Genomic DNA, 11,625 nt, shown 5'->3' with positions numbered 1-11,625 from the left:
TTTGAATGTCATGCAGTAACATGGCATTTGGAGGCATTTCCCGTGAAAACTTTTTTAACAAATGAGGGATGGTGTGGAATCAAATAAGTAGTGATTTCCATGCAAATTGTTCTGAAGGTGCATACAGCCAAGCCAATGTCCATATGTGCCCCAAGGAGCCTGCTACACCGTGTAAGAACAAAAATTAGCTCTGGCCATGGACAGGCCAAAAAAGAGTAGTTGAGTAAATATTCTGATTGAGCAACTACATGTGTTTTGAAATATGGCACAGTAACAAAAACTCTGTTCTGTATTTGAGGCTCTCATGGAATAGCTACTTCTAGTTTCAAACAAGCTTGTCCTGTTAAGTAGAATACATGGCCAGTGTGCATGTATTTACTTGCTTGTAAGCGATTCTAAAATCAAAAAAATATAAAAGCAATGGCAACGTAAGGTTTGGCTCTCTTGCTCAGATTTTGTGTTTGCTTTGCTAAATGAATGACAAGTAATAAAGTTGAATAATATGTGGATGCATGCTTTGAAGGAAGGCTTAGTTTTGTCTCTTAAAGAGACTATCCATAAAGGATTTGTTGGAGCTCTGTTTCTTTCAGTAGCTCTGAGGTGTTATTAATGACTCGTAACTCCAGTGCACTGTGAGCTTTGTTAGAAAGAACTGATAGAAGTCAGGTGAGTAGAAAAGTGAGGCAGGTACATACTAAGCAGGTTTGCCCTATGTTTAATTGCTGTCAAGACAAGCTTTTTTGAGCCCTTTCAGCAGTCCTTATTTAACTTTAAAAAGAAAATAATCCAGACTTTAACTACTACATGAATTATACTGTATTTACAGGAGACCTGTAAACAGGCAGATTTCAAGCAGTTGTATTACAAGAGGGTTGTATTGCTAAGCAAGGTCAGTTCATAAAGCAGGCTGGCACTAGAGGGAAGTCAAGCTGGACTGGTTATACTACTCCAAATTTCCTGCAGCCCGGAGGATGCTCCTGCCCTTGGTGTTGTGCAGGCCGTGCCTCCTGCCTGCGGGTGCCAACATCTGCAGAGCCAGGCAGGGAACCTGGCTGTGATCATCTGCCTGGCAGGCATGGGAGCGCTGCCAGCTCTGCCTTCACGGCGTGCCTTTGCCTTGCTCTGCGCTGCTGCCTTCCAGACAGCTTTGGTTTTCGCTGGGTGTTCTTGTTGGACCTGCAGCTCAATAAAGTGTCAGAAAACTAATCTTTAAAAAAAATGGCTTAATTATTTTCCATTTGTATCAGCCCTGAATTGTCAGGACCACTCACCTCAATTCGGGGCCTTGGGCAGCAGTGCCTTCGAGGGAGCAGGGAAAGCAGAAACCCTTCTCCTTCGTGGGCCACAGCCCGGACTTTTTCTGCAAACCATGACACGGCCACCTCTCGGAGAGGCAGCGGCATGCCAGCTGGGATGGTTCCCATGAGGGGGCTGCCCCATGCCAGCTTGGATGGTTCCCATGAGGGGGCTGCCCCATGCCAGCTTGGATGGTTCCCATGAGGGGGCTGCCCCATGCCAGCTTGGATGGTTCCCATGAAGGGGCTGTCCCATGCCAGCTTGGATGGTTCCCATGAAGGGGCTACCCCATGCCAGCTTGGATGGTTCCCATGAGGGGGCTGCCCCAGGCCCAGCCACGCTGGTGCCCAGAGGTTTTGCTCCAGGCCGGAGTGCCGGCCGCTGGGATCGCTCTGAGCCTGCCCCTCAAGCGAAGACTCTTGTACTTTGCGCGGCGCCCTGCAAGCCCGCTGTTTCTTGGTAATGAGGGGGCTGAAAGCTGTGGGCTCGTCGCTGTGTCATCCGAACGAGCCTCTGCTTGCGGGTCTTTTCGTGGTCCAAGACAAGGCAATGACGGGGCACACAATTAAGCTGTGTTGCTCCAGATGAAGCCTTGGCGACAAGTGCCACCGTAGGGGCTGGCATTCGCACCGGCCCCAGCACCGGGCGGAACTTTCCCGGCGGCCGCCCGGCGAGGCAGCCGGCACCGCCGGCCGCGGACCGGGGCGGGGCGAGAGCGGCGGCGGCGGCGGCGGCCATGTGGGGCGGCGGGGCGGCCCGAGCGCTCACCCGCTCCCTACGGCGCCGGCGGGCGGCGGCCGCGCTGCCGGGGGCTGCGGGCGGTGAGCGGGCGCTGGGCGGGCGCGGGAGAGCTGCAGGAAGGGAGGGAGGGCGGGCCCCGGCGCGGCCGGCGGCAGGGGCGGGGTAATGGGGCTTCGCCTCGCCGGCTCCCTCACTGCCGGGCCCCGCAAGCCTCCGGCCGGCGGCGGCCCCGGCCGCGTGTCTGGCAGCTGCCGGCCGCATCGCACGGCACTCCCAGCCCGGCGCCGGCCGGTCGGGAAGGTGTTGTTCCTCTGCCGCCTCCTTTGCAGTCCGGAGGTGTCTAGATCGCTCCATGGCTCCCTGCGGCCTAAAATCGTCTTCAGGGGTGGTTTACTCTGGGTACAGTGAGGCACTGCTGTGGTTCGGGGGCACTTCGTGGCCAGGCAGCAGCTGGGTGTGAGCGAGTGTTCGCCGTGCTAGGGAGAGCCCTGCGTGGGCTAAGCAGGAGCGGAGAACAATTGCAAGATATTGTCCCTGGCCTGTCTGTGCACCGTCCGAGGGGGCTTTTTGCTTAGGTTTCCTTACCGGTTGGTACAATGCAAAATGAGTGTGCAGCTGTGTATGTCTCTTTCCAACACATAATAAACCCAGCACTGCTGTGTGTGTGTGTGTGTGTGCATAGCTTGTGGTTAGGGTAAACATTTTGGGGCAATTCACACTAACCAAAACATTTCACTTGCATAAAAAGCTCTTTTCTATTCAGTCTCTGAATGTGAAAATTATGTACAAATTATTGAACATCATTTGAGGAGTACGGGCGTGGTGATCTAGCATACATTCTTTTATTTAATTGCTAACTCGATAAGTAGAATAGTGAGCAAATGTGCGAAGATTTGCATGGTTAGTATTCTGCTAGAGCAGCACTCTTACAACTAGATGTTTTGTCTCTGACTTCCTGTAAAGCTGATGCTTTCCATTTGGTTGTCTTTTATTTATGCAGATGACCATGCTGATCTGTCTTTTCAGACAGGTCTGAGAGATATCCTTCAGGACTCCAACAGGAAAATACAACTGAAATCTGGTCGTACCTTGCCCGTCTCTCTGACTGAAATGAAAAGCAACATGTAAGTACTGTAGCTAAAATTACCCTGTGTGATCAGGGCTACCCTTTTCTGTAACAATTTAATTTGACTTCGTGACAGTGTCACGTGGAGCTGTTTTTATATCTCACATGTCTGAATATTTGATTTGGCCTGTTCTTGTTTTACTAATTGCCAACTTTAAAATTACAAGCCTGCAGCCATCTGTTTGGGAAGATATGTTACCCAGACAGTGTATAATATCTGTATGCTACTAAACAAGTAGAACTCAAATGTCTAAAGAAACACGTATTTTACCTTTTTGCATTTTCCAATGCAGTATTTGTTTTTCCCATATTTCAGCTGACATGGAATATTAGTATTAGTTTAATGAGCTTTCATTATTTAGATTCGCTGTGAAGAGACCTTTCAGCACTTCACACTCATCAGTGGATTCAAAGGAAATGAAAAAATTCCAGCTCCTTGCACATAAGTGGTGGGATGAAGAAGGAGAATATGCAGCCCTTCATTCTATGAATGATATTAGAGTGCCATTTATTAGGTATGGTTTTGAAGACAGATATTTTTTATATTTGCTATTTCTGTATGACCTCAGAAAATACTGCAAAAAAAGCTAATTACCAGTACTTAAGATAACTACAGCATCTATTGAAGCACCTTGTGGGTTTGACCTTAATCACATCCCTTTTCTTTCAGAGATACTCTGTTGAGCATGAGTAGTAATTACCATCTGGGAAATCCACTTTCTGGAATCAAGATTCTTGACGTGGGCTGTGGAGGAGGACTGCTGAGTGAGGTAAGAAACAGTGAACTCTGTTTTCTTCTTAAAAGGCATGCAAGGTGTTTGAATTGTTGTACTAATTACTGTACACTGTAAAATTACTGTCTACTAATTGTACTGCTTAATTTCTAATCCTCCAAGGAGGACTTTTTCTCTTCTGTGATATGTTAGTTACTGAGTAGAGTGCAGTGCACTCATACAAAAAAAACCCATAGTGTATTTGGTTAGCATAGTGGTAGTGGTTTACACAGAATGAGGGAATTGGTAATGGGAAATTCTAAAATTCTGAGATTCTAAATCAGGAAAATAAGATTTCAAGCACTGTAAAGTAAAGGAGAAGGGAAGAAGGATGAAACAGTCCTTGAATACTTCTTCCTTTATTTTTCTTTTTTTACTTCATAAGTCTAGGCAGGAATACTTGGAGTCATGACATCCTCATTACCAAAGAAACAATTTTTGTTATAAACTTGTTCTTACACATGCATTTATTTGAACTGCTTATCTTCAGTGTTTTACATGATGGGGGGGATTCTCACCTTTGATTTGATCTCATGGGAAATGCATGGAATAACATCAAGCACCCAAATCATACCTCTCCTGTGTCAGTAGAGATTGCTGTGGTAAAGGGGCTGGTGTTACAGTGGCATCCAGAGAAGTCTGCACAAACTTGGGACTGAGAAGTTACTGTTTGTGGTGGAGCGCTGTCCACACAGGCTCTGAGCAGTGCTGTGTCCCATCAATAGACTAGGGATGGTGTGAATTCAGGGTTACAGATCTGGCTGCCTTCCTCGGGGAACTTCATCAGCATCTGAAGTGAGGTGTTACAGAGGGACCTGAATCTTTCCCATGTTTTCTTTCTTTTTCTCATCTTTTGAGCAAAATCTTGTAGCCTTGTGAGAGGGGTCTCTCCAACAATGCTGGCAAAACTGGTGTGCTGCATCACCTTCTCAGGCTGAACAACTGGTGAATTTCAGGTTGGAATATCATACATGTGGTCATGTTCTACAGCCTGTTTCAGTTTCAGAAGAGGTGATGACTAAGGTGCTAACCTTGGAGTAAGAAGACACTGGAGAAACCTGAGTGACAGCCAAGGCTGATGCTATCCTAGTAAACATCAGTGTTTAGTTCTCAGCAGTGAGAAAGTCCCAGAGATAATCACATATTAAGTAACCATTAAAAAGAGATGAGGATTTACCATTACAGGTGGATGTTGAAGAAAGTAATGACAGTAATTAAATAGGGCATTGTTTTCTCCCCTTTAATTACTGTGTTGATTTCCCCTCTTTGTTTTTCCTGTATCAGAGAGTAGCAGTGGAAGAAATCTTTATTTGGTGTAACAAAATGAATTGAGAACAAATTCTTCTAAAAGACAATTTAGATGTGTGTATAGTCCACTATATAATTTTCTAAGAAAATTAACACCACCTTTCCCAAATCTAAGGGTGTTTTTGCTTTAATAAACATTTAAAATACAACTGCCGGATCAGAGCTCATAATTTACTGTTGTTTGTCTTGTGTTGATGCATTCTGCATCTTGTACATACGTTGCAAAGTTTCAGAAACCCTTAAGTAAATTGTTTTCATGCAGAGAATAAATTACACTCTTTTTTATTAGCCTTTAGGTAGACTGGGAGCTTCAGTTACTGGAATTGATCCTGTGGAGGACAACATTAGAACAGCAGATCGGCACAAGTCATTTGATCCGGTCCTGGCCAAGAGAATACAGTACAAGTCCAGTTCACTGGAGGAGATTGTGGAAGAGTCTATGGAAACCTTTGATGTAATTGTAGCTTCTGAAGTAGTGGAGCATGTGGCTGACCTTGAAATGTTTATCAAGTGTTGCTCTCAGGTGTTAAAGGTAAGAGAGTTTTTGCTTTCATTATTGGGAATATTTATTCTCTTTTATTATTGTGGCTTTTTAAAAAGAGTGTGAAAACACATCTGCACAAATTTCTCCACTAAGTCAGAACCATGTTCTAGAAGTGCCTTCTGTTCTTCTCCATGATGCAAATACATCTTCCCAAATTCAGTAACCACAGTTAGGGGAAATTTATTTCTCCAACTCAGCCTCAGAAAAGTGTTAAGACATTACCTAGCATTCCAGGTTTGCATTGCATCAGGACCTTCAGAAATCTGGGTGCATCTGATTTCACACAGGTGAGAGAAAATGTGGCAGTGCTGCTGTTGATGGACAGCTGTGGCTCAGACTGCATGGGAACTCTGTAATGATGTTTCTGACACAAGATTTTATTCCAGCACTAGCATCACATCAGATGAGATCCTGGATTGCTTTTAAAGGTTCCTAGTTAAGCTTTGGAGATAATCAGGTGGTTATTCATCTTGATACTAGTTCATTTGCAAAAGAAGGATGGTAAACTCAGAACATAAGTGGGAGCTTTTCTTTGATCTCTTTATCTTTCTGGTCATCAGAAGGAATATTAATTATTTCAGTTGAATGCACTAGTAATGCACTTTTAGCCTGCTAGGGCAAAGAAATTATCCCTTATTTGTAACAAACAGTCCTTTAAGGACTTAGCATTTGTTTCTGGCTTTGTTTCTTTGCCCATGTAATTATTAAAACAAGCATGGCGTGGCATTCAGCAGTCTCAGAAATTAAGGAAGTATTTCACATTTTACTTTGGTTTCAATTAAAAAAGCACTTTGTAGTTTTATTTTGGTTTTTTGCTTTGTTGGATTTTTGTTTTTTTGTTTTTTTTGTTTTTTTTTTTAACAACAGATATTGTATATGCTTTAATACCTTTTATTTATCCATTTCCTGGGCAGAAAATATTATAAGTGACTTTTCTAGGTGTTCTTTGGGCTAGGGAATAGTTTTTAGGCCACCCAAGACGTGATTATGTTGATTCTTTGAAGATTCCTGAGACATACTGTTAGAAAATTATATTCTTTCTTGTATTAAAATGTTATAAATATCTATCCTGGGATGAAATTACTTCTTAGTCTTGCATTGTGTAGACTTTGACATAGACAAATTATTTGTCTTAATGTGATTAAATTTACAATTTAAAAAAACCAAAAAAATTCTTCTAATTAAACATTTTAATATTTTAATTAGCCTGAAGGTTCTTTATTCATTACGACAATCAATAAAACACAATTGTCCTATGTCCTGGGAATTGTGGTTGCAGAAAAAATAATGGGGATTGTACCAGAAGGAACACATGAATGGGAGAAATTTGTTCCCCCTGAAGAGCTGGAGCGCCTCCTGGAATCAAGTAAGTTTCAGGCCAGACGATGGGGATGGAGAGAGATATCCACATGGTCCCTGTAGAAATGGCAAAGGGATAAGTTAAGGCGGGGTGAGTGCTAGCAACAATGCACAACTTGTCCTGCTTGAGTTAACAGTCATATATTAAGAGTATGGTTCTTGGTTTAAAGACACTGCTGCTTACTGGATTTTGCATAAAATAAATTAAATTGAATCCTAAGAATGCAGTGATTACTTGAACAAAGTCACTGTTGCAGTTGCCCTCTGTTTAATAGCCTAAATAAAAAATTCCAATATTTTCCATTGTGTTCTGGTGACAGAGTGTATGCTCTGAAGTGGTTCATAAGCTCTAGGTCAGGTTTGAGGAATTAACTGTGTTGGCACTCTGGTGCTGCACTGCTGCCACTGCATTGTTTGTTGCCTTTCCTTTGGGAGGAGGCATTTTTATTTTTGGTTTGCTGCTCCATGTTCTCTATTCATATTATGTTACTAAAAGATTTCTTCCAAAATGTGAAGATGAAACCTACCACAAATTCATTAGTCAGTTCTTGAGAAACTCTGTGATACTGATTTTAATTATATCTAATTAAATTACCCTGGTCTGATTGCTTTTAAAATAGACAAAGCAATGAGCTGGGAAGACTTCTGCCCATTGCCCTCCTTCACCACAGATGTTTTAAAACCCTCTCACCAGATATTTCACTTTTCTCTAGTTCACTGCAAAGAAGCTGAAATATGAGTGGAGCTATTCTCTTGGCAAGGTCTTTTCCTGGCACTTTGCAGTGATGCCATAAGAAATATGACTAATACTGGTTCACATACTGGAGGTTTTTTTCAGTTCTTCCTTTGAAAGGAGAAGCAGGTGCACTGGAGTGATTTGTTTTGATAGGGTGTTTGTTTTCTGCCTTCCATCCTGTATCCTGCTGGGACACAGCAGGTCCATGCAGTGAACTGAGTGCTGCTCAGCCAGAATGATAAATCACTCTCTCTTTGCACCAAGTCCTTGATGGCATTCATGTGCCTTTTTCTTACGTTTTTCCATTCCTAAAGGGAATCTGAAGAATGCTTGCAAAGATGTGCTCAGATTTTGATTTTGGAGTGTGTGATGTCAATCTGAAGCATGTCTCCACCTCCAGAAAAGATTACCAGTCAGCCAGATGGGGAGGTGTGAGGCTGGGGATTTAGCAGAGCCCTGTAGCTGCTGGTGGTGCATGGCCTGGCACAGAGCTGTTACAGCCACTGCCAGGAACTGCTGTCACCAGCGATGCCAGTGGCACTGCATGTGGGGGTGTCTGCCAAAGGCCAGCTTCCTCCCCAGCCCAGAGGAAGAAGCATGCTTCAGACTTGCTGTTCTAAAGAGCTTGATGTTACGGTGACTTACAATATTTAAGAACATCCGTTGCTTTATGTGGCTTCTTTCTTTCCCAGATGGCTTTTCAGTCAGGAGCGTGAAGGGGATGTTGTACAATCCGCTCTCGGGCTCCTGGAGCTGGGTGCAGAGCACGAGCCTCAACTACGCGCTGCACGCAGTCAAGGCTGGGGCTCCGGCACAGTCGCACGCCGCAGACACCCTGCCAGAGACAGACCTTCAACAGCGCTCAGCCACAGCTGGCACAGCTGGCACTGTCCCAGACAGCACTGTCTGACTGTGTGGTGACGGACTGTCACCAGATCAGAAAGTGAGCTTTTACTCAGATGGACACAATAAAACCTTTGCCAACAACAAGCTTCCTGTTTGCATCAATAATACATGTGCTATTTTTGGCCAAATACTTCGGGCGGTCTCAAAAAAATCAAGTGCCCACTATCTCGGCGGTCTCAAAAAAATCAAGTGCCCACTATCTCAGGGATCTTTTAAAACTGAAATGAGCAAAGCTTTTAAAGAATAAGTATTTTCATGAGAAAGTAATTTCAAATTGTTGGACAGGGAAATACAAATTATTCTGTCGGTAGCTTGGAGGAAGCTTTATTATGTGGTAGTGTTTTCAGTCCTGCTGGGACTCAGTTCTCCATAGAATAATGGCAGAGATGTAGAGTGAGTTAAAAAACCACAATGCTGTACAATAAATAAAATGCCTTAAGTAAATAAGATACTTAACTCTGTAAAAATATATGACTTAAGAGCTACAAAGACTTTTTTCTGTGATACACCTTTCTCCCTGAACAGGGGAAACAAAATAGCAAACCTTTACTGTTGAGTCCTGCTGTTTCTGCTCTTTCTGTAACTGTCAATTGAAAGAAGAGTCTCTGAGACCAGAGCTCCTCAGCTGTGAAAGCCCCTTCACCACAACCATACTTGTATCTGTGCCTTTTTTTCAACTTTTTCCCTCTGCCCAAATAAAGAGAAGCTGCAGGTAAAATTTTACTAAGCAACCAGAGCTCCATGCTGGAAGAATGATCGATTAGCAGTCTGTCCTATAACTGAGGTGCCATACCTATTCTTAATGTTCTAGAGCCCGGGTAAGGAAAAGTCATTTACAATGAAACAGAGCTTTCTAAATAAAGTGTCATGTGTGTGTGTCTATGACTGCATCTCCTTCCTTCTTTCTCCTTTTTCTTTCAGCTTGTACACAGCTGGAAAGGTGTCTTCTTTTTGTTTGCAGGGATGGAAATGAAACTTTTTTTTCCCCTCTTGTTTCTCTCCCTGTTTTAGTTGCTTGTGCATTTCTCCTACTCTAGAGGTGTGGTGGGCTACATTAGTTTTTTACACATTTGCATTCTTCCTGCTTTGCTGTTATCTGCATGTTGCCTTCAGATCCAAGTTTCCTGATGGATTTGATGATGCCCAGAAGAATATAGTTAATTTATAATGGAAATAATAGATATTCATAGCTAATAAAGATTAAGAAGTAGTATCTGGTGTGATTGCTTCCATGACCATAAGTTCTGCTTCATAACATTTCTGTGGGCTATATCTTGGCTTTGAGAAGAAGATTGATCATCATGTTAAGAGTTTAGTGATGGGGAGCCCGCTACACCAGTAAAGAAATTGTTCCAAAGGTTCATCAGTTCAAGCAGTTTAACCTTGGAACCTCACCAGTGATGTCCTAAAATCCTCATTTTTACACTTAAGTACCTCTATCAGCTGCAATTTTGAGTTGTCACCCCTTAATTTTTTATAAGTGGTCTGAGAGTATCTCTGCAGCTCTTAGTGCTACATATGAGTTTCTGAGTTCACATGAAGTTTTGTGTTAAACATTGTTTCTGGAGCATGGGGTGGAACTGGCAGCAGCAAATCATTAATGGTTTCACTAAAGCTGTCCTCAGGAGGAATACATCATTCCCCAACTGCCTTTCTCCTGCAAAGGAGTCTCTGCTCCATTGGTCATGCATGCAAGGGTGGTGCACAGCGTTCAGGAGGGAAGTGATGCTGGAAGAACAGGGGTCATCAAAAGAGATAACCAGTAGTCTTTGCTCTTAACTGTGTTCAGGTGTGTTAAACCATGTGCTCCAGTGAGTTCGCCTAACCAAATTACCAACATCAATCTAGGTTACCACAACTGTATGACTCTTGTTTCAAATTTTGCCAGCAGCTCTGAAGCATTGAGACCTGGACAGGTTCCTGAGGTAGCCGACAAGAAACATCCCCCATGAGACAGTCCCTCCTCCACTGATTTGTTTTCAGACTTGTCAAGTGAAATAAAAATAATGTTATAAAACTGGCATAGAAAGAGCTGATTTTTGTTTTATTTAGGAGCCCTAAGTGCCTGTTTTTCCTCACTTCATAGATTCACAGCATATTCTGAGTTGAGAGGGGACACATGGATTAAGTTCAACTCTAAAGTGAATTACTTGTTACTTTCTTGTAGTTTTTCATTAAACTGTGAACTACCTAGGGAAAGGGTGTTTTGTTTTGCTTTTTTCACTGTTATTTCTATTGCACATAGGACAAAAAACGTTTGATGCTGCCTGGGTTCTCTGTCCAAGCTCACAAGAGGGATCCTGTACCTAATGAACAATGGCTGGCATTTAAACCACAAGCACATGGACCTGGTTATCCATGGATACCTCTGGTTTCGACAAAAACCTTACCACAAGCATCTAATCTTCTGCTCCTACATGTGTATTGAAGCCCAGTCAATCCGGGAGAGTTTTGAGAGCAGTGTGGACAAATGAGTTGGGACTGCTCGAACAACTCCTTGTACCTGTAGTGTTTCCAGATGTCCTGGATATGCTCCACCCCCAGTCCTTACCCCTCAGTTTTCTTCTCCTGGGGATTATCCTAGCTACTCCGGCTATATTTCGTCCCCCTGTGTAAAACAACCTTATTTAAATGCAGGAATGATAGAATGCAGTAGAAATCATTCTAATGAGATAACTAACAGTACAAAAATATCCTACACTTGTGAACTGGTTTTGGTGTTTTACATCCCTACCTTTTTCATAAATGGCCAACTGGCACAGTGTAATCTAATTCAGTATTGTGCTGTGAATACGTACTACGCACTTGTGCTCCAGAGACTTTTTCTTTAAATCTG

At 43.1% G+C, this 11,625-nt stretch overlaps 1 protein-coding gene across 3 annotated transcripts; it reads left to right on the top strand.

Annotated features, from left to right (window-relative positions):
* The first annotated feature begins 2,005 nt into the window (after positions 1–2,005).
* Positions 2,006–9,902, top strand: COQ3 (coenzyme Q3, methyltransferase). Of its 3 annotated transcripts, none has more exons than XM_084202956.1 (7): positions 2,006–2,117; positions 3,038–3,161; positions 3,526–3,678; positions 3,834–3,933; positions 5,534–5,776; positions 6,995–7,154; positions 8,576–9,902. In XM_084202956.1, exons 1-7 carry the CDS (start codon positions 2,033–2,035, stop codon positions 8,791–8,793), a joined length of 1,083 nt encoding a protein of 360 aa, XP_084059082.1. In that variant the 5' UTR covers positions 2,006–2,032; the 3' UTR covers positions 8,794–9,902. The 3 variants fall into 3 exon arrangements, with proteins under 3 accessions (XP_084059082.1, XP_084059084.1, XP_084059083.1); XM_084202958.1 differs by having other exon boundaries at positions 2,010–2,117; positions 3,064–3,161; XM_084202957.1 differs by having other exon boundaries at positions 2,014–2,117; positions 3,068–3,161.
* Positions 9,903–11,625: the final 1,723 nt, after the last annotated feature.

Source organism: Fringilla coelebs (assembly GCF_963513975.1).
Source record: "Fringilla coelebs genome assembly, chromosome: 3".
Taxonomy (NCBI): domain Eukaryota; kingdom Metazoa; phylum Chordata; class Aves; order Passeriformes; family Fringillidae; genus Fringilla; species Fringilla coelebs.
Note: the sequence above shows the minus strand (reverse complement) of the source record. Positions and strands in the feature narration are given on the sequence as shown.